Source organism: Petaurus breviceps, unplaced genomic scaffold (assembly GCF_028583685.1).
Source record: "Petaurus breviceps papuanus isolate PSGF00001 unplaced genomic scaffold, PetGlider_PUasm1.0 90822, whole genome shotgun sequence".
NCBI lineage: Eukaryota > Metazoa > Chordata > Mammalia > Diprotodontia > Petauridae > Petaurus > Petaurus breviceps.
Genome location: NW_027187351.1, coordinates 24,943,353 through 24,969,146, shown reverse-complemented (window position 1 = coordinate 24,969,146; position 25,794 = coordinate 24,943,353). Strand labels below are relative to the sequence as shown.

The 25,794-nt window shown below is 37.4% G+C and overlaps 1 protein-coding gene across 1 annotated transcript in view; it reads right to left on the bottom strand.

The window, feature by feature from the left end:
- COL19A1 (collagen type XIX alpha 1 chain) overlaps positions 1 to 25,794 on the bottom strand; it is a 426,484-nt gene that overhangs the window by 66,843 nt on the left and 333,847 nt on the right. The window contains exons 25-37 of the mRNA XM_069070725.1: positions 24,446 to 24,499; positions 23,395 to 23,484; positions 22,012 to 22,056; positions 21,833 to 21,910; positions 17,756 to 17,791; positions 17,603 to 17,647; positions 17,465 to 17,518; positions 16,184 to 16,225; positions 10,331 to 10,435; positions 9,926 to 9,979; positions 9,607 to 9,660; positions 4,536 to 4,589; positions 2,077 to 2,130 (exon numbers count right to left, since the gene is read on the bottom strand). Coding sequence (XP_068926826.1) covers positions 2,077 to 2,130; positions 4,536 to 4,589; positions 9,607 to 9,660; positions 9,926 to 9,979; positions 10,331 to 10,435; positions 16,184 to 16,225; positions 17,465 to 17,518; positions 17,603 to 17,647; positions 17,756 to 17,791; positions 21,833 to 21,910; positions 22,012 to 22,056; positions 23,395 to 23,484; positions 24,446 to 24,499 — 765 coding nt within the window. The remainder of the gene's footprint in view (positions 1 to 2,076; positions 2,131 to 4,535; positions 4,590 to 9,606; positions 9,661 to 9,925; positions 9,980 to 10,330; positions 10,436 to 16,183; positions 16,226 to 17,464; positions 17,519 to 17,602; positions 17,648 to 17,755; positions 17,792 to 21,832; positions 21,911 to 22,011; positions 22,057 to 23,394; positions 23,485 to 24,445; positions 24,500 to 25,794) is intronic.

The following is a 25,794-nucleotide window of genomic DNA, read 5'->3' as shown; positions in this document are numbered from 1 at the left end:
AATCTGTGTGTGGATTTGCATGAAGCATTACATCCAGTCCAACTACTCTAACCCTTTTATTTTACACATCAGGAAACTGAGGCCCAGGGAAAGTAGGAGAACATAAATTCCCTAAGATTAAGGAGTATTCCATTTGTTGAATTTGAATTTCTAGCATCTAGCACAGTGCCTCACATATAGTAGACACTTAAAAATTTGTTGATTAATTTTCCAGCCACAATGGTAGTATTAGAGGCAGAATCTGAGGCTACCTTCTCTGACTCTAGAACCAGCATTATTTTCATTGTACTAAGAAATAAGAAGGGAAAATTACACACTTCCTATTCATATAATTCAAGTGTCTTGATGGCCCATAGATGTTAGCTGATTTTCTGAGTTTAGATCACATCTATGTGGCAACCAGCTTTTCCTATAAAAAGCATCATGCCATCTTTTATATTTACATAAAGCACAACACAGTCTTTCAAAACTTCTCATTTAGAACCAAGTCTTTGCATTTGCCTAAACAAATTACATTCAGGCAGTCCATCCTCGTGGGTGTCTCTAAACTATATTATATGTGAGGGACTGGTGGCAAAGCATCCTTCAGGGAATTATGCCAAAGTGTCCATGAATCAATTAACAAGGAAAAATATATGGCCACTAGAAGACACTTTCTGGCACAATATCTACAATTAAAGTTCATTTTTCATCTTGGTTTGTGCCCCAAAGCTCATCTGAGTGTGGAATTCCCATTAACTTCAAAGGCAATGGAATGTCTGAATGGATTCCATAGAGGACAGAGAAGAATGAAAAAAAAAAGGAGGCCTTTGTGACATCACCAGAGCAAATCTTCTAAAACTCTATAGAATAAGCACATTGTTTCCTTTAAATTTATGTTAGCATTTCTCTGTTACTCACTATCATTATGCTTCATTTCTTTTTAGTGATGCTGTTTGGTAATTAAAAAAAGAGAATGAACTTTCACTAGAACATTATAATGTCATTTCCCCCTTCCCCCACTCCTTTCAATTCTCTTAGCATTAGTATCTAGGCTTAGTCAGCTTAGCCTATAGGCTCTGCTCTTAGATTGGCTTTAGGGAAACTGATATTAGGAGTTTTAGTTCTTTACTAGCTCAGAACTAAGTCAATCTTACTCCTGGTCCTATTTTGTCTTCAGGACCCCTTATGATTTATCTTTGTCTAATACCTTAGTTTCCCAGTATCTTCTTGTTTTGTATGCTTTTTGTTGTTTAGTTGTTTTTCAGTTGTGTCTGACTCTTTGTTCCTTCATTTGGGGTTTTCCTGGCAAAGATACTGGAGTGATTTGCCTTTTCCTTTTCCAGCTAATTGTATGGATGAAGAAACTGAGGCAAACAGGGTTACGTGGCTTGCCCAGGATCATGAAGTTAGTAAATGTTTGAGGCTGGGTTTGAACTCAAGAAGATGAGTCTTCCTGACTCTGGACCTGGCACTTTATCTACTGTGCCACCACCTATGTGACCTAGCTTGTACCCTTGCTCCCCAGCAACTACATTCCCTGCCCTATACCCTAGTCCCTCAATTAGTAGATTTCATGGCTAGTACACTGTTATCCTCAATGATTGGATTCCTTTTCTTTGGATCTAAGGGTGACTTAATTTGGGTCCCTTCTTTCTGCTGTTCTATGTCCCTGTCAACTGCTTGGATCCCCTATGATTAATGCTCCTGCTACTGCTTAGATAGGCACACTCATGACTCTTGGACTCAGTTGGGCTTCTTGCTTAATGTGCTTAGATTCTGCCTGTCCTCTTCCTTGTGGATGGATCTTTTGTGTCTAGACCACTCAATATGGGAGTCTATCTTTGGGCTCCTATCCCTGTAGGCTTGCTTCTGTTGGCTTTGCTACCATGTTCAGACCTCCTTATCCCCAACTTCACTCAGTCCTCTGGATCTCTCTTGAGAACCCACTTCAACCTCCTCTGGTCTATCTTGTCCTACCAGTTATCTGAGTCTTGGTTATAACCATTTCATACATACACACATACACGTGTATACACACATACACATGTATGCACACATATACATACACACACATATATTTTTAAGGGGGTTTACCTTTTCACCTTTTGTTCCAGGAGGACCAGGATGTCCAGTTCTTCCCAATGAGCCCTGTAACACACCAGGTTGGTTTGTGAGGAAAACAATAAAATGACACCAAAGTTTGACTGCTAAAACTTACCCATTTTGAAGGTCATTTGGTCCTAATTAAATCTGTCCTAAAAGTTTACATTTCTTCTGGCCGATAGAACAGCTGCATGCGACTGATAAGCCTTCAAATGGTAAAATGTGTATTTTGTGGCTGCTTTCTTCACCTTGGCCAACTACATGTAGTGACCTTAATTGGAACCTTTTGATACAGCTAAGAATTTAGACTTGCTGTTTAAATGGTAATTTACATAACATTACCCATTATGTCTTCCTAAATGGGCTATAATTTTTGAAAGCCATCAACTTTTTAAATACTTCAAGAAACTGGAGAATTAATGATTTCTGTACTGGGTTATATGATCTGCATCATATCAATGGAAAAGAAAAACTAACCTTAGTCTTTTTTGGGAGTATAAAAGCCACATTTCCCATAATTCCTTTAGTAGCCCGTCCCTGTACTTTTAATGTTAAAACACAATTTTCAGTTAGGCTTATAACTGAAAATTGTGTCCTATAGTTGTGTGAAGGTTGGATCTATGATGACTGTGTGGAAAACATGAGTGATTTAGAAATGCCAACTATGGTCATTGTTTACAATCCTAAGAGCAGGAGGGAACCCAGAAGTATTATAATTCCATGTTCCTTATAGCATATTCCTAATTAACTGCTCCCCCAATAACAACAAACACTTATTTATCACTTTATGTATGAAGAACACTGTACTAGGCAGTGGGACAGGCACAGAATTTAGATAAAATATTGTCTTTCATCTTCTGGAGCCTACAGTTTAGTAGGTGGATAAGACACTTATAAAGATAGCAGTAACACAATATTACAAGCTAAGAGAGTTACAAACAATGTGAGGTCTGCTGGGAGAAAATGTTAGCAGTCTAGGAGATGAGTTAGAGATATAGGAAAGCTTCATGAAGGGGGCAGCATTTGAGTTGGACTTGCAAGTATGACTGTGATTTACATGAGTATGAAATAAAGTATGAGTAATAATTGAGCAGATAAAAAGGAAAGGGAGATATTCTAGGCATATGGAAAAATGAGAGGTGGAAGAGCGCAGGGTGGGTTGGAGAGCAAAGAAAAGTCTAGCTTGGCTGAAGCAAAGAGTAAATGAAAAGGAATAATATGATTTAAACCTGGAAAGGAGGAAAGGTGGTTTTTAGACTCTATAGGGCCTTAAGATCCAAAAGAGTTTCAAGTTTATTTGACAGTCATAGGGATCCACTGAAGATTTTTGATCTAAGGAGTGACATGACCACATCTATACACAAGAAAAATAATTCCCATAGAACTACTGGACTGTGCTCAGGTTGTATAGACCTTGAACAAAGTTTCTAGGGTCTATTGGGATTGTGCTGACACAGAAAAAAGTTTCTCATTTAATGTCTTTAGAATAAAAAGAAAAAATTCTCTTCCCAGCTCATCTAATCCAATTACTCGTTTATCTTCAAAATGCAGTAACTTTGCTGTTGAGGAACAGGGATAATGCCTGGATTAAAGACTTTCTGCATTATGGTGAGAGAAAAGTGATACTCACAGCTATGCATATTGCATGAGGAACACTAAATCTCAGGACAATTGAAGCTCTGGGAATTCAATTCAAAAAGCCTTTATGGAACACCTGTCTTGTGGTCAGCACCAAGTCAGGTAGGTTTTTTTTTTTCAATATGTAAAATCAGGTGAGTCGCTTTGCAGCTGTGCAAAAAGACCCAGTGAAGAATTGAACACTGAAACTGAATGAGTAGAAATTGGTCAGACAATCATTAATCTCTTACCCACTATTTGCTGGGCACTGTGGGGGCCACAAAAGATGGACAAAATACAGTCCCTGTCCCCAAAAGTGATGTCTGGAGTCAAGACTGATTTATACTATAGAAGATCATATACAATTGGGGATTAAATTGAGATCAGAGATTAGAAGTACAATGCTTCAGAGAAGATCAAATTATCAAAGGGAAATACTTCATGTACAATGAAGGACATGAGCTGAGCCTGGAGGGATAGGGGTGGGGAGAGGAAAAGACACTCTCCATGTAACTTGCCTTCAAGGGCTGAGCAAGACTTTCATGAGAGACAGCTATCACTCACAGGTTGCATGGTGACTATTGAGGCCCTCCTGGTTTGGCTTCTAAGAATCTTTTTCCTGATTAAGACTATAGCAGTGCTCTGCACACATCAGGTGCTTAAAAAAAGCCTGTTGAACTGCTAAGTTGAATATGTTGTTGAAGTATGGATGAAATTCTTCTTCTATGAATGTAATGGAGAGTCCCTAATGCATATAGTCCCATACTATATGCATGTCTATATGCATTAGGAAATAGTTTATGAAACAAAACATAATAACACCAAACACTTACAGCAGGTCCAATAGGTCCTGGGGCTCCTGGAGTGCCTGGATTTCCTTGAAGACCCTGAAATGGACATGATTTTAACATAAAATAATTGTACACCTGTTAAAGCATCACGCCCACTGTATCTGCTATAAAAGTCTTACTATCTATTGTGGTCAGGGAAAATTATTCTAGATAATGAAGTCACAGAAATATGAAATCTTAGAATTGGAAGGTACCTCAGAAGTCATCTAGTCTAACCTCAATATGAAGTATAAATTGCATCTGGTATTGTAGAAGAAACAATGGATCCAGAATAAAAAGATCTGAATTGGGCAAGTCACTTAATTTCCCTGTGTCCCAGTTTTCTCATCTGTTAAATGAAGTGGTTGGACTAAATAGGGACTAATGCTCCTTTGAGCTCTGAATCTATGACCCTATAAATGATATAACTTGTATTTGAAGACTTCCAGTTATGAGAGACTCAATACATCATGAGGCCACTCCCTACTGCATTCTGTTTAACCAAAAACTGCACACAAACAATAACTTAACCAATTAAAAAAATTTGTATGCATACAAGGAAATATAACTAACAATAAAGTTAAAAGCCACCATAATCTTATTTTTCTTTGATAATTCACAAAACATTAATATTTTTTAGGACCAGAGGGTCATAGAAACCCAGAATTCTAGACCTGAAATGGACCTTTAAATATTACCTAGTTCCCTGTACTGTTGCATTCAATTAGGGAATCCCCTCATTACCAGCATAGTCCCTTAATTATGTGAATACATGGAATTGCTAGTTATAAGTGTTTTCTGATTGAGAAAATGTCTTATAAAACCATTTCTTGTACTTTAGTTATGGTTCTGATTTTCAAATGTAATACAGGAGTGTCAACGCATAGCCCAGAACAAAAACTGTTTTTAGTAATGTTATTAATTGACTGGTAGAGTTTTTTTTAAGATGACAATTTCCTCATTAGAAACAGCTTTTCAACATTAAAAAATATTTGATGGGTCTGCTGGTTTTTGTTTCTCATAAGAATTTCAGCCCATAAGCAAATCTGAATTTGATTCATAGAATCATAGATCTGTAGCTGGAAGGGACTTGGGGGATCATTTGGTCTAATTCTTTAATTTACAGATGAGGAAACTGAGATGTAAAGTAACTTGACTGAGGTCACATAGTTTTGATGTCACTGCTTAAGAATTAATAACAGGGGATGGCTAGGTGGTACAGTGAATAGAGCACCGGCCCTGGAGTCAGGAGGACCTGAGTTCAAGTCCGGCCTCAGACACTTAACACAAAACTAGCCATGTGACCTTGGGCAAGTCACTTAACTCCAACTGCCTTACCTTTCCCCTCCAAAAAAGCAAAAAAATAAAAATAAAAGAATTAATAACAAAATGTTATTTTGAATTTTTTTTTGCAAGGCATAAGGTAATGGACAATATTTTTATTTAGGGGAAGCTAGGTGGTATAGTAGATAGAGTGCTGGGTCTGGAGTCAGGAAGACTTCTCTTCCTGAGTTTAAAATCTAGCCTTAGGCATTTACTAACTATGTGACCCCGGGCAAGTAATTTAACATAGTTTGCCTCAGTTTCCTCATTTGTAAAAGGAGCTAGAGAAGGGCATGGCAAACCACTCCAGTGTCATTTCCATGAAAACCCCAAAAGTGATCACTAAGAGTTGAACATGATTGAAAAATGACAACAACATTTTTTTATTTAACATATCTGAACCTTATTTTGGTCAACTATAAAATAAGGAGTAATAATATTTGCCTTAACTACTTCATAGGGCTTTTGTAAAGTTTACATGAGTATATATGTGAGTATGTTTTGCAAATTGTTCAACAATATACAAAGAAAATGAATACAATAACTAGAATTTCCTATAATTTTTTCTATTGATTGTTTTTCATCATACATCATTGTAAAGGTACATAACCTCTCCAGGCTTCAGTTCAACCATCTGTTAAATGAGAGACTTGGACAAGATGATCTTGAAGGTCCCTCAAAACTTTAAATATTATGATATAATAATAATACTGAGGAAAGGAGCTACAGAGGGAGGGAGGGAAAGGAAGTAAGGGGAGAGAGACAGACAGACACGGACACAGACACAGACATAGAAACCAGGGGAAAGAGAAACTGAGGCCCAGACCAGGAAACTTCTATAATTTATCCAAGATCATGGAGTTGTGTGGTTAAAGAAATGATCCAAAGTTCAGCTGGTGCTTTTCCTGCTATATACAATGTATCCCAAAAGTGTTAGTGTAGTTGAAAGCTTTAATAGCTTAAAGACGCCCAAAGTCTTTTGGGACACCCTGCCTATTCCGCTGTGTAACAATGCATTTCACCTAATTTAGAGGATGATTTTGGGCATCTTTTTAATCCATTATCAATCTCTCTAATAACATAAAAGAAACATTTTCCTTTGGAAAGATGCTATTTATGGATTAGGCAACATGAATATCATGGAGGGCTCCTTTAGAAATCCTCATATTCCTACAGAGCTTTGTGTGTATGTATTCTATTTCACACATAATTCTTTCTTGACCATTGTATCAGTGTAGAGCTGCTGAATGAGTCCTGAGATTTTCTAATTTATAAGCTTGGGGCTCATTAACCTTTGATAACCACATTAAACTTTAAAATAAACTGCAGCCCATAAATAAAAAAAATACATTCTCAGCAGTCTTTCTCTGAACAAGTGGAAATGTTGTAGCATAGATAGAAATTACTGTGGATTCATAAAGGGCAATAAGATCATTTTAGGAGACAAGTTGGTCATTGAGGAAGACAAATACATCCTAGGTAGTAGGGCACTCCATTTAGTATAGAGTACCGAGCATAAGTAGAAATTAAAATTTACTGTATGTCCATCCAGGGATCATCAGAGCTATGGCCCTTCGTTGCTAGGATATTTTGAGCTCATAAGTCTTGCCTCAGTAATTGTCTAGTGAATATTTATTTCCCATTGTAATAATTCATGGCTGACAGTAGCTTCCCATGTCTTAATTATCCATATTATCCTGAAAACATGCTTAGTAAGCCTCAAGCACAAGTGAGAGTCCATTGTATTGAGAGAGGTGTGTCTGCCCTCTACCAGCTTCTAACAAGTTGTTCCCTTGGTATTTGCAATCAATTTTGTAGAAATGTAAATCATGAACATTGGACAAATGAAGTCACTTTGCCATAAGCGATGGATGTGTAACTTCTCTATAAAAGTATCCTGCTGGAGGAAGGAGAGGCAATGGGGATTGGAAGACTTGAAGCTGACTTTGGTCAGAGATTTTTTTTTAGCTAGGAGAAGAATGGTGTTCTCATTAGATAAGTCTTATTTGACTAATAGATGGGGGGGGCAGTTGAGAAGGGTGTTTTGGGTTTCTGATTTCATCACTAGTAGGAGCTATTATTGGAAAAAGTTCCTCACCAGTAAATATTAGCAATTCAGATATCTAAATATTTGCCTGGAGCAAGGCACAGGGAGGTAAAAGTGTTTTGCGCATTCATGGCCACAAGGCTAAGTAAGTATCTTATAAGTATCAGAAGTAGGACTTGAACCCAGAGAATTCCTGTCTCAAAGGCTAGCTCTTGGGGCATCTAGGTGGTGCAGTGAATAGAGCACAGACTCTGGAGTCAGGAGGACCTAAGTTCAAATCCAGCCTCAGACACTTGACACACTAGCTGTATGACCTTGGGCAAGTCACTTAACCCCAATTGCCTTTGCTTCCCCCCTCAAAAAAAAAGGTTAGCTCTTAAACTAGAGTGCCACATTGCTATAATGATAGAGTATATGAGCTATATTACTTTTCTAAAAAAATCATTTTTAGAAATTATAATTTCTGATCATGGCTGAGAATAATCAGGGAAAAGCTGAACTAATAGATTGGTTCTGTTTGATTTATAATGTCTACATTTGGGAAGCTGGTAACTTGAAACCACTAGAATCCCTTAATTCACTAATAGCTCAGTGTAAAATCTTGTGTGGGGGTTATATTGTGTCCTATGTTATGGAATCCTTATGCAATATATTAGAACCAGTAGCTATTTCTAGTAGAGCAGCATGCAGTGGCTTTTTAGTCCACAAAGAGAGCAAAGTACCCATACAGAATCAATAAAAATTAACTTTTAATGAATTTACCTTGAAACCTCTTTAAAAAACCAAATTCCAATTATTTCCTGGCCTTTCTCTTATTACCTTTTCAATTGCTTCCAAAATCTGCCTCTTGAATCTAGGCAGTTAAAAGCTGTCGGACCATTTAAAATCTGTTACTGTTATTGAACTCTGGTGAAGTCTTCTAGGGAATTTAGAAAAGCACAAACTTGTTTACCCTTGTTATTTTAGTGCCTTATTTATGGGCGAAAATAAAAATAAAAACATCCTTGCCCTTGGGCATGAATTTAGAAAAACATCCTTCCAAAATAGCATCAATACAAATGAAAAAAAACTAATGCACTACCTAGTAACGTGAAGAGAGTATAGACAACTATGGTGGCATAAATGATGGGTAGATTCACCTGTAAAAACCAATCTGTTTCATGGTATGCTGGCTTCCTACATTAGCATCAAGGTTAGCACATGCCAGATGGTTTACTTATTTTCATTAAGAATTATTAGTTTCAAAACTCCCTAAACAAACAACAATTTATCATCCTAATTGGTTTTTTTCCCCAAGAGTTAATGTGAATTATACAGGGAAAGAATAGCATTCTGATTATCACTGTGGCCCAGAGCAGAAATTCTGAGACATTTTCTCAAAAGATGTCTGACCTCCAACTGGTCATTTTACTAGTGATTCAATTTTCTTCATGTTTGCAATGGAAAAGGTAGCAGTAAACATCAACACATTTTGTTATATGAAAAACCAGCTAGTAAAAAAAAAAAGATTTTGAAACTCACAAAGACATATATAAATCTTTATGTTCTCATTACTTTGTTAGTTTAACAAAGGCTGTAAAACAATGTAGTAGAAAGGAACTCCATATTCAGTAATGTCATATATTGCTAGTGTTTCATCAGTCATAAAAAAACTTAATTATTAGGAATAACAGAAAAGATAATTAAAATAAGAATCATTTTTACCTCATCACCCTTCTCACCAGGTAATCCAGAGTATCCACGCTCACCTTTGCTTCCCTAAGAAGACACCATATTTAACAATCACTCTACTGTTCTCCAGCAAACACTAGAAGAATGTGGCTTTGAATATGCTGACCAGACTTCAAAGAAGAGCCAGACATCAGTCAAAAGACTCAGACTCTGTAACTATGCCAATGTAGTTGCCTTTCAAGTTACTGTTCCCACATATCAACCCATGTAGTTTCTATACCCCTCTACCTTTTTACCCTGAATTAAGGATTTGGGTTAGGGGAAGAGGGAAGGTAAAAAAAGATTGCTTTACCTTTGGTCCTTCTCTGCCAGGGATTCCTGGAGGGCCTCTTGGCCCAGTATCACCCTGAAGGGAATAATAATAATAATACATATCAAGGGAACTGCCATATCTATTCTCCACAAAAGGCACATATTCAGGATGCATTCATTCAACATTATTTTTTAAATGCCTACTATGCATTTACTATGCATATAATTCAATTCAACAAATATTTATTAATTGAATACTATTTATAATATACTGTTTTAGGTGCTGGTAAATATACAAAGGTAAATGAAATGCAGTGTTTCCCTTCATGAATTTAGAGTCTAGGAAGATGAGATAATACAGTATAAAAATAAAAATAATACCAATTAAACTATGGTAAGGGCAAAAGAGGAACAGAAAGTGCTATGAGATCATTTTCATGCTTACCTTCCCCGCTACATAATAATTTCTTCCAGGTTCCCCAGCTCCTCCTTCCTCTCCTTTGGTATTTTTTAAACCCGGTATACTAGGATGACAGCTGCCACAAACATTCTGTTAGGAATGGACAAAGGCCTAGTGACTTTAATCTTGAATAGCAAGAACATTTTGGTCAAATCCCTCAGAATCTGGCTTCTATTTAAATTTAGAAATGGAGACTAAAGGTTGTTGCTGCCACAAACATTAAAATATATGAATAAAAATAAAGCCTGTGATGAAAGGTTTTCTCCTTTTAAAACTACTCAAAAGTTATTTGGAAAAAAGAATGTAGCTTGAAAATAAATTTGTCAGGGGAGGAATTCATCTGTTAGTGTGACATTAGATTATTACATCAAATCCAAAAACTGATAAAAATTTTAAGGAAATTCCCTTTCTTTTGCTTTCCTTTTCTGCTTTTTGGAGGGCAATTGGGATTAAGTGACTTGCCCAAGGTCACACAGCTAGTTTTTGTGTTAAGTGTCTGAGGCTGGATTTGAACTCAGGTCTTTCCTGACTCCAGGGTTGGTGCTCTATTCACTGTGCCACCTAGCCACCCCCCTCTCTTCTGCTTTCTTGATTCCTTTTCTAAGTACTAATTTGACACCACCTTATTGTTTCCTTTTTCCTTTTTGAAAATCAGTTTATTTGCATTTTATTTACTTTTAGATTTAGTTTAGTAAGACTTTATATTTTAATGCTTAGACTCACAACTCAAACATAAGATTTATCACATAGCTAAATCTCTTCATAATCTGATCCCTTCCTGACTTTCCAGTCTTCTTATACTTTACTCTCATGTACTCCAACAACCTTGGTCTATTTTCTGTTCCTTCTGCATGACACAATACTCCATCACCCCATGTCTTTGTACTGGCTCTCACCCATGCCTGGATATGCTCTGCCTCCTTACCTTCACATACTGGAATACCTGCTTTCCTTAAAAGACTTAATTCAAGTGCCACCTACTGAAGGAAACCTTTTCTTGATCTCCCTACATTTAGTTCCTTCCCTTTCATGGTTACTCCATTTTTGATTTGTATATGTCTTGTATATGCCTACATGTGTACATGAGAATATGATCCCCTTGAGGGGAGGGGCTAGCACTTAGCACAATTTCTGTAGGCTTTTAGGCTTAATAGATTAGGCTTTTAATAAATGCTTATTGACCTCTCTCTGTCTCTGTCTCTGTCTCTCTTTCTCTCTCTGTGTTTCTGTCTCTCTCTGTCTCTGTCTCTCTCTCTGTTTCTCTCTCTCCCTCTCTGTTTTGTCTCTGTGTCTGTCTGTTTCTTTGGTCTCACAGTCTTTGTCTGTCTCCCCTTATCCCCCTCTCCTTTCCTCTCCTCTCTGGAAAACACACACACACACACACACACACACACACACACACACAACCCTGGGGGCTTCAATTGACCATTAGCTTAATATGAATCAACAGTATAGCAGAGCTTCTAGAAACCTCTCATGCAATACCATGTATTAATGAGTACACATCAAAGGAGTCTATGTCTGCCCTCTAAGAACAAGGCTAATCAAATTCAGAAAGGATGGATTATGATCTACTGGTAAAGAGAGTACCCAACATGGATGACATCATAGGTCTTTGAAATGCCCAATTATTTAAGTGCATAGTGCATGCAACGCACTGTGCTGGGCGCAGTAGGAAACTCAGAGATAATGAAGCCGTGGTCTCTGTCACTGCAGAGTTCACAATTCTTTCAGGATGATCTGAGGGTGGGGTAGAGGAACTTAGGATATGGAGAGAGAATACAGTCACAAATATGCAATACTATATAAAAAATAGACAGCAAGTAAAATGAAGAATGGGGGCAGCTAAGGTGGTATGGTGGATAGAATACTGGGCTTAGAATCAGGAAGACTCACCTTCCTGAGTTCAAATCCAGCCTCTGACACTTACTAGCTGTGTGACCCTGGGCAAATCACTTAACCCTGCTTGCCTCAGTTTTCTCCTCTGTAAAAGGAGCTGGAGAAGGAAGTGATAAACCACTAGGTCTGTTATCATCCTGTGCCATTCAAATTTTGCCTCTGGCGGCTTATTATTTTTCTTTAAAATGACAAACCATGTTATCTTTGCCAAGAAAACCCCAAATGTGGTCATGAAAAGTTGTACACAATCAACAACAAAAACACGAATGGGAGAACTTACGAGAAGTACATAGTCCTACATAGCGCACAGGACAAAAAAGTTCGTTTCCAATCTTGTAAAATAAATTCTCTTTAAATGTCATAAGAAAAAAAATTTTCTAGCAGAATTGAAATGTTTAGCTTAGAGAAGAGGAAACATGGAGAAGGGGAATGACAGATGTTTTCAAATATTTTCAGGGCTATCCTAATGAAGAGGAAATTATTCTAGAGGGAAAGAGGAGTAAAAATTGTAGGGAAGGGGGCAGTTAGGTGGCACAGTGAGTAGAGCACCAGCCCTGGAGTCAGGAGAAGCTGAGTTCAAATCTGGCCCCAGACACTTTACACTTACTAACTGTATGACCTTGGGCAAGTCACTTAATCCCAATGACCCTGCCTTCCCACTTCCAAAAAGACCAAAAAAAAAATGTAGGAGACAGATTTAAGTTTAATATAAGGAAGGATTTGCTAATAATCATACATATTAAACAACAGAAAAAATCAAAGAAGTGAATTCCTAGTCATTCAAGGAGAGGCTAAGGTGACCACATGTCAGGAACTTCGAAGAGGAGACTCCTGCATTGGGAGGAAGACTATGTCACATGACTTTAAAGTACTTTCCAACTCTGAGATTTTATTAAAAAAAGCTTTCTTTTTTCTCTTTATACCACCAACCCTTAATACTAATAAAAAGATGTCATATTAAACATATGATGATTATATTACATTCAATTACTATTAAACATATCATGCTAGTGCTTAGCACACTGCCCTGTACAAGGTAGGTGCTTAAGAAATTCTTGCTCACTTGACATACTATAATATTTGCATTTCAGTTACTTTTAGATTTAGATTAGTAGGACCTTATATTTTAATGCTTGGACTCAAGCATAAAGAAGGATTTGCTTTTCAGTTCATTAGAATCCTTTTAAATAACAGAAAGCAAAAGCTGTAAGGAACCTAAGAAAGCCTCTAATTCCAAACTCTAAATTTACAAATGAGAAAACCAGGGTCCAGAGAGATTGTATCCTAGGTCATACAGCTAGTTAGTGACAAGGTCTATGTAAGAATTATGGCCTCCTTACTCCTAGGTCTGTTATCATCCTGTGCCATTCAAATTTTGCCTTAAGCTGCTTATTATTTTTATTTTTTTCTTAAAAAAACCCAAACTACCAAATTAACCCACCCCCCAATATATTTAGGCTTGATATTCATACATCAAATTCATTTTTATCATTCTGTTCTGTTTTCAGATTAATTTGCTGTTGTATTTGTCTTTGAGCTTCCTCAGGTTTTCTTTTAGAATGATGTATTAATCCAGGAATTTGTTGCTAGACCCTTTGGCCGCATTTTTGTAAATAGGAGCACAGTACACGTGGACAGCGTGTGCCTCCTGTTGGTGAAGTACTCCTGAGACTTGGACACCGCAATGGCTCTATGATTTCATCTTGAGAGCAACCCCCTTTACCAGCTCAGGCTGAAACCCTCCCTTATCTTGGCCTTTGGGACTCGACTTCATTTATTTTCATAAACCTCCTCTGGAGGATCTGTCAGAAACATCCAAAGGCTATCTTCTTTTCCTTTTTAACAGCACCTGTGATTCCTGTGGTATATACGCCTTCGACTGCTGCAGACTGGCACCTACTTTTCACCTTACTGTCTTAGAGGATCGCCTAGGAACATGGAAAGGTTAAGTGAAGAGTTTAAGCTCAGGATCACCCGACCAATTAATGTTAGAGGCAGGACTTGAAATTAGGTCTCCCTGACTTGCAGTCTATTCTCTAGGCACTATGACATGCTGTTTCTCTTTTCTTTCTTTCTTTTTAAAAAATAATTTATAGTAGGCTTTTTTTCTTTTATTATTTTTTTTTTCGGAGTGGGGAAAGGTAGGGAAATTGGAGTTAAGTGGCTTGCCCAAGGTCACATGGCTAGTTTTGTGTTAAGGCCAAATTTGAACTCAGGTCCTCCTGACTCCAGGGTTGGTACTCTATTCACTGTGCCACCTAGCTGCCCTGAAACTTCTCTTTTCAATACATAAGGAAGCTAATACACAATTTTAGCTGTCTCTTGTCTCATTCTTGCTACAAGAACAGCTCTTTTCTATTTTTCCTCCTTGATGAGGTCATTTATCAAAGCTTGTTCTTATTTGAGCTAGGGAAGCCCTGGGACCATACCACCTCAGGATTCCCTTATTCCTTATAAGAACATTAGGACTTATGGGCTGTATCCACAAGAGGCAAGGGTATTCTAACACAAAGTCAGCCTTCACCCCCAAGATTTCTCTGTTCTTTAACTGGCTTAATCCTATTGCTTCTGTGCATATCTTGTCCAACTTGAAATTCCTAAATTCAGTGAATGTATGTAGTGCTTAAAAAAAAAACTCTTCTTTTAAAACGTTTGATGTTCTATGACGGCTCTTACTTAATGAAGATTAAAAGCCCCTGATGTTTATTTTTGTTTAGTTATTTCAGTTGTGTCTGACTTGGGTGACAAAGATACTGGAGTAGTTTACTATTACCTCCTTCAGACTATTCTTTGGGTGTGGAACTGAGGGTTAAATGACTTGCTCATAGTCACATAGTCAGTAAGTGTCTGAGGCTAGATTTGAACTCAGGAAGATAAGTCTTCTTGACTGCAGGCTCAGCATTCTATTGACTGGGCTACCTAGCTGACCTCTGATGTTTATTACTCCAACAAAAATGCACATGCAATATTAGGGAAAGAACACTCCTCTGATTACTGGATCATTAGCCTGATGCTGTGGTTTAGTTTGCAACACATTCTTATACAGAGAGAGCTGCTATTTCTATGAATGTAACTGTGATATGTACAAGAGCTAGGTATATAACTCCCACAAGGTGGGGAACCAGAAAAAAAATGAGATTGCATTGCACCTGTGACACCAGGACATCAAAGTCCTCATACTTCCTGCACACAACATTTAGCTAGAGACATTGATTATTTTTGTTAAAATTAGTTGCTCCAAAGAAAATGTCAGAGTGAAAACTAAACTTTGTGTTTAACTCTGAATTTGCAGATGGAGAAAATTATTCTGATCCAACTTAATAACAAGCTAGTTGCTTTGCTTGGCAGGACTCTCTCCTCTTTTTGTACAGTTCCTTGATGTGATATGTTGGTTCCTTAAGTTGCTTTGTGAAAACAAGCTGTGGTTAACCTTTCTTCTCTGACCTCGCTTACCACTGTGTTTTCTAACTCTGTATTTCATACATTTATTCTAGTTATCTCTATTTGGGTTTTATTTCCTATTAGATTGTACTTACTCAGGACAGGTGAAGCAAATGGGATAATGGTTCCCATAAGGAAGCCAGGTATGTAACTTCCTATTAAGAGAACACTGCAGAGAGATTCCTATTAGGAAAAAATTCCTCTACAACAAGAAAATCATCGATTCAGGGTTGCTAATGTTACCATCTCTTTTTCATAGCTTACTTTGGGACTGGGTCTATGGTGCCTTCCCTAAGAGAAGAAGTCATGATAGAGGGATTAATATAAAGCACAAAATACAATGAGCAATAGCCATCCCTTAATTATTTTCAAAATGTACATCCTGCCTTTTAAATTTAAATTGTCAATGAGACTAAATAAGCTCCATCTTATAAGAATGTCCTGGCTATTTCCTTAGAAATGAACAGAAACAGATAATCTTGCATAACAATAGATTACCTTCAACATAGCACCAATATCTCCCAAAAGAGGTAGTGCCACCTGTAATAAGAACAAGAGGTAACTAAATGCACTTTAAAAAATAAACACTAGAATTCACCCCAAATTTATAAGTTTGCTATATCCTTGCCATCAGAATAAATGTCATTTTAAGTTCACAGAACATTCTCCCACATTTACACATTTCAAATGAGAGAGATCCAAGAATTTTATTGAGAAAGAATTAGTCTTCTCCCTGGGGTAATGCTCCCCCCCAAAACTCCCACTAATTACAGCCTGGATTACAAACAAAAATTTATTCAGAAAGAGAAAAAACCTATTCTTTTGAAAAGTTGTGCAGGCTGTTTAGAAAATGAGAGAATTTTTGCATTACTTTTCTTTACTTTTATTTCCCAATGAAGCCAAAATGAGGTTAAAGAGGGAGATACACATTGGCAGACCCTAATTTTATTTTTGTTTACACCTTAAAAGTGTCTTTAGCATGGTGATTCTATAAGCTAAAATAGCTTTTTATAAATTTACAAAGTGATTCACTCATTAGTAGAGCTAAAAATAAGGACCAAATATACACCCACACTTGGCTTATTAAGTCAGAAAGGGTTCAGGGTGTAGAAGGGTGAGAGATTTGTATGGTTAAATACTGTGGGATTAGATGGAGGCTTTATCATTCAAAATGACTAATTGATTGCCATGTTCTATGTGGCCTCCACATATAGAAATGCTCATACTGATGCTATTTAAGAAGATTCTATTGCACCTGAAAATAAGGATATATTCTAAAACAAAACCTGGTAAAACTTTTATTGTTCTAAACTAATTTTAAGAAACTTATTGTTTCTAATTATCACAGTCATTTCCATCTCTTAAAGTATTAGCATTCATGAATGCATACAATAATACAGGCTATTTACCTGTTAAGCTTTCATTTAGAAAATAATGAAATTTATTAAGCAGCTAGCCCTAGGAAGGGTCAAACTCCTACCTATATTTTAACTATAATTGCTATTGGATTGAGATATTAAATGCCTAAACTCAGCTGGGGTCAGACTTCTCTAGTTGAATTACAAACCCTAGAAAATGAATGTTTATCAAAAAACAATGCTGATGCAGTCTGATTTTTCTTTCTAAAATAATGGGAGCAAACAAAACCACCAGGCAGCAAAGAAACATTCTAATTAGTTGTGATGATAAAAATCTGAATGCTCTGATAGAACTGCTTGGCTTTTGTGTGAAAATCTAGGCATTTCAAATACATAAACCAGGCTCAGCTTGCATACATACCGGGTCACCTGGGGGACCTGGCATCCCTGGCTTCCCATCTCTCCCTGGAGCTCCCTAAAAAAAAGAGAACATTTTAAAAATTCCTCATATGAAGATAGGCTCAATGTAAAATATTAGAATGTAAACCTCTTAACTTACATCAGTTCCTGGAGTCCCTGGTAACCCAGGGAGGCCTCTAGGACCCTGAAAAGATAGAGAAATCATTATTACTTATGATAGGAGTCTTCTGACAATTACTGCCTATGAAGAATACTATATTTACTTAACCAAATGACTTAGTAAATATTCTACCTGAATACCTGGCTCTCCAGAGGGCCCTCTGGATCCCTACAAATGAAAACATGATCAATTAGAATTCTCTCTTTAGGCATATATAGGTTAGGATGAGCATTTATTATTAAGTGCTATATGTCAGTCACTGAAAGGAATGTAAATTATTTAGTTGAATTCAAAAACACTTTGGAAGATTTAACAAAGTCTCTATATAGTTAAAATAAAACAGCCAACCCCATAAATCACACACATATTACAGTTGAGATATTAATGTATTTAAAATTCAGGTTTTTTTTTTTTAAAGTTGCTATTAATACAAATTCCCATTCTTTTCAGTATAAAGATGGCTGTTCAAACAATTGTTGTTGTCCAGTTGTTTTGGTTGTGTCTGACTCTTCATGATCCCATTTGGGATTTTCTTGGCAAAGATACTGCAGTGATTTGTTATTCCTTTCCTCTGTTCATTTTACAGGTGAGGCAAACATGGTTAAATGACTTGCCCAAGGTCACATAGTAAATTCCTGAGACCATATTTGAACTTAGGTCTTCCTGACTCCAGGTCCAGTGCTCTATTCCTTGTACCAACTAGCTGCCCACCAAATAATACACCCACCTCTTATTTCTGCAGTAAAGGTTTATCAAGTTCAATGCAGCATAGCAGAAAGGAAAGAACATTGGCTTTTGTGTCAGGATAGCAAGGTCCAAATCCTACCTTTGACAACTTACTACCTGCGTTGGGCAACTCATTTAACCTTCCTAGGCCTTGTTGTCTGCATGGATAAAATGAAGGAGGTAGACTGGACTCTGAGGCCCTTCCAGCTCTAGATCTGGGCCCAGGGCTTCTTCTCCTTGCTGCTTTTCATTAATTGTTTGATGGTACCTTAAGAACCGGTATAGAATCATGAGGGTAGGGGGTGGCTAGGTGGCACAGTGAATAGAGCACTGGATCTGGAGCAGGAGGACCTGAGTTCAAATGTGGCCTCAGACACTTAACACTTACTAGCTGTGTGACCTTGGTCAAGTCACTTAGCCCCAATTTCCCTGCCTTTCCCCTTTCCAAAAAAGCAAAAACAAACAAAATACAATCATCAGGGTAGGAAGTATAACTCAAATCAGTCAATTTTTCTAATTTTAAAAGTTTGAAATTTAGGGTAACTAAGAGTAGGCTTAAATATTTTATTTCTTTGGACACTTCCTTGATCCTACAATAATGATAACTGAGAGTGGGCAGATCAATCTTAAACTATATGTAGATGTAACACCTGGATAGCAGCATTCTGTTCTTCCCTCTCCTCCCCTCCCCTTCCCTGGGGATATAGAAGCAAAAATAACACAGTTTGCCTCTTCAAAAATTTATGTTTGGCAAGGGCAACAGCATGTATCTGCAATGTAGACTGGCAGTACCTCTGTAATTTATCGTCTTAGAAAGTTGCCTGGTTCACTGACAAGTTAAGCGGCTTATGAAGAGTCACATGGCTATCCTGTATGAGAGGTAAGACTCCAACCCAGGATTTCTTGACTCTAAGGCCAACTCTATCTCCACTATTCCAAGGAGCTTCTTTTTCCTCAAGTTGATTTTTATTACTTTTTTCCTTTGTATTTTATCTTTGACTAAGAATTCCCAAACTACAATTCCCAAAATGACTTTTTCCTTTGCTCAACTTTCTATTTCCAGCTCTCTTATATTCTTCACGGGGGAGATTTCAATTACCTGACAGAACAGATTACTTCCTTGTTGTCCCCTCCCACACACCTCACCTTTGAATCTGTGGATAAATTCAATAAAGCTCTATTTCCAAAAAAAGTATGGTTAAAAGAACATTTTATTCACTCATTTTCAAATTCTATGTGTTTTTAAGAATAATTTTAAAATGTTCTTTCTACTCTTTCTTAATTGCTAAAACCCTTATATGGAAACTATTTCTTATAGTGCTTCATAATTTTACCCACATATATTACTTCCACTTAAATATGAACTTTTCAATTTATTATAATTGTCATTATAATGTATGTGAATTTATCACCACTGACAATGGGGAAAAGCCCAGATATATCCAGGATGAAGGTGCCAACCAAGAGAGCAAACCCACATGTACTTGCCTAAAGGTACATCCACTATATAATAATTGGAAGCAAAGATGTTTATTGAAGAGAAACCAAGAGAAAGGCCAAAAGAGAGCAAGAGTGAATGCATTTGGCCAGAGGAAAAGCAACTACACAGCTCACACTGCTATAACTATGTTCTCACTAACTGCTGTTCCTGGTAGAAGTACATAACCTGGGTCCTTTAAGAATTAGCATCAGAGATTCCTTTGATGCAGGAGATCTGATCAGCTGCTAAGAGATATCAATCTGCTGCATGAGTTTCTGTTTTCCTCTGGGTCAGCATATTCAGGGTTGGAACAAAGAAAATGTGGTTTCTTGTGTTTCTGAAAGAGTAGGGATCTTGTTAGCCTGTGCATGTCCAAGGGTAGTGGAAAGGAACCAGGGAAATGATATGTGCTGGTCAAGTTGCTAAGGGTTGATAGCCACTGACTGGCACAGCTACAGAGTAGGAGAAGCAGCTATTATTCCCCTGAATTACTCTGAATTGCCCTGAATTACTCTGAAGGGATGACACCTGGGGAAACAGAGAACATTCTCTGCTTCAAGATCTGAAGTCACTGCCATTGTCACAGTGTTTTGTAATGTTTCGATAGTTGTTGTCATTAAAAATATTACAAAGTAAGTTTCTTTTAGGAAGCTAGGATAACAGTGGATAGAGTGCCAGTCCTGGAGTCAGAAAGACTCATCTTCCTGACGTCAAATCTGGTCTTAGACACTTACTAACTTTGTGACCCTGAACAAGTCACTTAGCCCTGTTTGCCTCAGTTTCCTCATCTGTAAAATGAACTGTAGAAGAAAAGGACAAAACACGCCAGTATCTTTGCTAAGAAAACCCTAAAAGGAGTCACAAAGGGTCAGACACAATTAAACAATAGGTTTCTTTTTTCCTTATTTTACATGAAAGAAAGGGGGGAAAATGACTGTCTCATTTTCTCATTTCTCATAGTGAATAAAGGTAGAGTCATTATCAGAACCTTTAACCCTAGGTCTTAGAAGACTATTTTTCCTGGGCAAATATATCACTTTTTAAATATATAAGCTTACTATGTCACTCCCATGCTCAATAAACTCTAGTGACTCACTGTTACCTTTTAAATCAAATATCTGTTTGCTGTACCTTCCTCATCTGGCTTCAATCTACTTTTCCTGGATTATTTTACATCATTCACTCCCTCCTCATCTCCATCTAAAGGAATCCATTTCCTTCAAAAGCTCAGTTAAAATCTCCCTGTTGTAGGTGAGGCTTTTCCTAATCTCCAGGGCTAGTCCTCATTTCCTATTTACTTTGTATTTATTTTGCATAGATTTCTAGATGTACATGTTATCTCATGGTAGAATATAAGCTTCTTGAGGGCAGGAATTATTTCATTTTTGTCTTTGAATGCCCTTAGCCTAGTACATCTAAGTGCTTAATAAAATTTTGTCAATTGAATCAAATCCAACTGTGTACAGAGTTCCATGGCCCTTTTCTTTTCTATGTTCAGGAGTTTGCTACCCTGACTAGACTAATTTTTTCCCATAACCTTTTCACTTTTTTCACCTTTTTCAGGCCAATTTCAAAGATACATTCAATTTTGTTCCCTTCTCCAACTTATCTCCCACATTGCTTCAAATTTCTGTGAATACTGCCTCCCCCTTTCTCCACAAGTTTGTAATCATTTCTCTTTTTTTCTGACAGCCCATCCTTTCTATGAAACTATGACAGTAATCAAGAAGGTCCCTGATCCAAGCAATTTTTTAGTAGAATTGCTATCATTTCTCAGATGATATCACCTTTTAAGCCAGAAAATATGCTGAATGGATTCCGGCATCATAGTCCTTTCTATGATCTCAGATAGTCTAGACAGGCTTAGTTCAGGGACTAGGGAAAGTGACCAGGTATCCCTAAATGTCTTATAGATGCTTGAAAAAAAAAGAACAATACCAAGAATTTTAAATTTATACTATTGGTATGAATGTTCACAAAAGTACTCTGTTCATTTTGCTTACTGGTTGGCCAGGAATTCCCATTCCTGGAGGTCCGATGTCACCAGGGAGTCCATGAACACCTGGCAGTCCTCTTTCACCCTGTGTAATGAGAGATTTCCACTAATACATGTCTCAAAGAGAACATACTTCGTTGTGATATGTTGTCAATTTCTTTTAATGTGGAAGACTTATTTTCCTACCTTTGGCCCTCGTGGACCAGGTGTCCCTGGAATTCCATCTAAGCCCTAAAAGAATGAAGAAGCATGTAGGTGAATAATATTTTTGTTTCCTTGGAGACTCGAAGATTCTGGAAAGTCACTGTCTAAAATAAATCAGTTTGATCATTTTTCTTAGTACTCTTGCCTTTGCCTTTAGGGAAGGAAGGTAAGATTTAGGCACTCTACAAATTGGAATGACTTTAAAAAAGATGGAAAGTCTGTTGTTATTTTAAAATGAAAACATATGTAATAAAGCACACTTCTTAATAGTAGGAATTTATGTTATTAACACTAGAGATAAGTAACAAAGGGGATTATGAAGTAGTAATACTATGTATCACTGTTTAAAGTTTATAACTACACAGAATTTTCCACATCCTACCTAGGCCTTAGCCTAGACTTGAAATTTTTTCCAAAATGACTCTCCACATCCATCCTTTGCTAGACTTCTTGATGAAAACTTCAAGATTCTGCCTTAGTTCTGGACAAAGCAGGCATAAAAGTAGTACCTTAAAAGATTTATGTATCATCTAGAGCAGGCCTGCACAACTTGGCAGTAGATTGGGACAAAAATTAAAATAGGCTTGTAGGGGGTGATGTTGAAGGTTAGTTCTGAGGGATCTGCCCTGGGCATGAATCCAGGCCAAGGACCCCCTTGAGCTTGTTTCCACCCACCTGGGCTCAGTATCTCAGGATGTTGACTCACCACCCCTCTGTGCAAGGGAGGCTTGGAACATTCTGACTATCCCTGAAACCCTGACTGCTTGATAAAGTAGTGACACATGAGATAAGGGAAGCAGGGAAGTGTCCCATGGGAATGGCCTCCTAAAGGTTGCAAGCTAGGCACTTCGTGTAGCAAACAACATGAAGTTTCCCATGAGAAAGTGTGATGTAAGTGCTTTAGCTATAGTATATAAACTTGAACCCTCAGATGCTTATTTGAGATTTGCTTGGCATGCAATAAACATATGAATGCAATCTCTGCCTGGCCCATGGACTCATTATTCAAGCTCCCACATTTCAGTTGGTGCTGTGAGTGCAGGTAACATAGGCTAAACCTTTTCAAGCTGCAGATAGGATTTTGGCAGCTCACTTTCAAGTAAAAATAATTAGGGACAGATTGATGAAGGTTGGTTACCATGGGTCATGTGACAAACAGGGGACAGTGTGCAGTGGCAGGCTGTCCAAAATCCCTTGGCAGACTGCAAATGGCCCATGGGCCATATGTTGTGCAGGCCTGATCTAAAGGATGAAATAAGGCTATACACATTAATTTGCCCATATGAACTACTCAAAACTAGAAATACATATGATTGTACAGTGAGTATCATGAAGGGAAATGGGAATGTTGAGAATCATACTTACTGGTTCACCAGGCAGGCTTATACCTGGAGGACCTGCCTCACCTTTTGGACCTGGATATCCAGGAGGCCCTACAATTCCACCAGGATCTCCCTGCAAAAGGTGATAAAAAACAATGATAAATTAATTAGGTTTTTTTGAGGGGGGAAGGCAAGTCAATTGGGGTTAAGTGACTTGCTCAAGGTCACATAGCTAGTAAGTGTGTCAAGTGGGGTTGCTAGATGGTGCAGTGAATAGAGCACTGGCCCTGGAGTCAGGATCTGAGTTCAAATCCGGCCTCAGACACTTAATACAAAAATTAGCAGTGTGAACTTGGGCAAGTCACTTAGCCCCAATTGCCCTACCTTTCACCTCCAAAAAAGCAAATAACAAAATAAAATAAAAAAGTAATTCTGTCAAGTGTCTGAGACTGGATTTGAACTTATGTCCTCCTGACTCCAGGGCCAGTGCTCTATTCGCTGTGCCACCTAGCTGTCACCTAATTAAGTAATTTTTAAAAGAAAGAAGCTAGTAGGTCACATTAGCCTCCTGACTAGTGTCTGACTTTGTCTTGCTGCTGCCTGCTTCTTTCTCTGCTTTGCAAGCCTTAAAGCTCTACATAAATGCTATTGTTATTATTATTATTATTTCACAGCAGGAATAGTGAGTGGTATTGTTATATGAACTTTTTAAAATATGTATTTAATTGGGTGCCATCTCTGCAATATATTAGGTGAAATAATTTAGAAGGGTTCCCTGAGTAACCAATCAACATTAATATGGGTATACAGCATTAATATCCCCATGTAAACATTGGTAAAAAAGAGATCTCCCAGTTCCAGGTTAAATTGCTTCTTATTGATGTACTGCTTTAGTAACAGAATCAGAGATGGACTATCAGATTTCACAGATCCTTGGTTCACTATGTCTAGAGGTTTTTTATGTCATACATATTAAGGAAAGCCAGTCCTATCCAACTGTTTTTTTTTCCACTTTCCCGAAAGAAGGCAAAAGCCTTTCTTTCAAATATATCAAAGTATATAATATGTTTAAAATAATCTAATTGAAACCTTACCTTTTCTCCTTTAATGCCTTGTTTTCCCGGAATACCATGTTCTCCTGGTAATCCCTGGGCAATTCCAAAATAAGGAAATAAATTATTGAAAAATGATTTTAATGCATAATTGTACTTCGGATTCTTAATAATAAAAATGTCATATTAATAAAAGACATATAGAGAAATTAGACCATTTGGGAACTGTTGGGCCAGGTAAGAGAATTTCTAGTAGGAGTAGTTGAGCCCACTGGTTCAGGTGAGGCCTGGTAGAAAGTCGACAAGTAACCTGATAAAGGGCAAACACAACTCAGTCTCCTTCAGAGGAGTTTTTGCCAAAGACAAAATGAGAACAAATGCTTTGGAACATAGTAACATCATGGACAGAGGCACAAAGAGAGATTGTGGTTCAAGAAGAATTGATTATAACATATGTCAACAATCCTTATGAAGGAAAAAGGACAGGAATCTTTTCTACCTATTGGCATTTCATATTCTGTCTTTCCTTCCTTTTTTGCTTCATTTTTTGGAAACTTTCCCCAACCCCTCTTACTTCTAATGCCTTTGCTCCATTAATTATTTCCTATTCATCTTGTATATAGCTAGTTTTGAATATATTTATTTGCATGTTAACTTTCCCCATTAGACTGTAAGTTCTTTGAGGGCAGGGACTATCTTTTGCTCGTTTTGTATCACCAATAAACATTGCCAGACACATAGTAGATGCTTAATAAATGTTTATTGATTGGTTGATTGAAGTACTATTCTTATTCTTATTTCTCAACCAATGTGTGGCACTAACTACTATATCTGTGGATCAGCTTTCTTTCTTTTTGTTCTTTCCTTCTTTCTTCATCTTTCCTTCCTTTCTTTTTTCTCCCTACCATCCCCATTTCTTTCTGCCTTTCATTTTTTCTTTCTCCCTTTCTATTTCTTCTCTTGCTTAGTTTTTATATGCCTTTCATTACTTTTCTTTAACTCTTTTTTTTCTTTATTTCTCACATTCTCTGTCTATTTCTTTCCCTTCCTTCCTTCTTTTTTTCCTACTTCCCTCTTTCCCTTCCTATCATTCTTTCTTTATTACTATTTCTTCTCTTGCTTAGTTTAGATGTCCCTTTCATTATCCCTTTAACCCTTTTTCTTTATTTTTCACATTTCTATTTCTTTCTCTTCCTCCCTTCCTTCCTTTGTTCCTCCTTCCTTCCCTCCCTCCCTTCCTCCTTCTCTTCCTTCCTTCCTTCCTTCCTTCCTTCCTTCCTTCCTTCCTTCCTTCCTTCCTTCCTTCCTTCCTTCCTTCCTTCCTCCCTCCCTCCCTCCCTCCCTCCCTCCTTCCCTTCCTTCCTTCCTTCCTTCCTTCCTTCCTTCCTTCC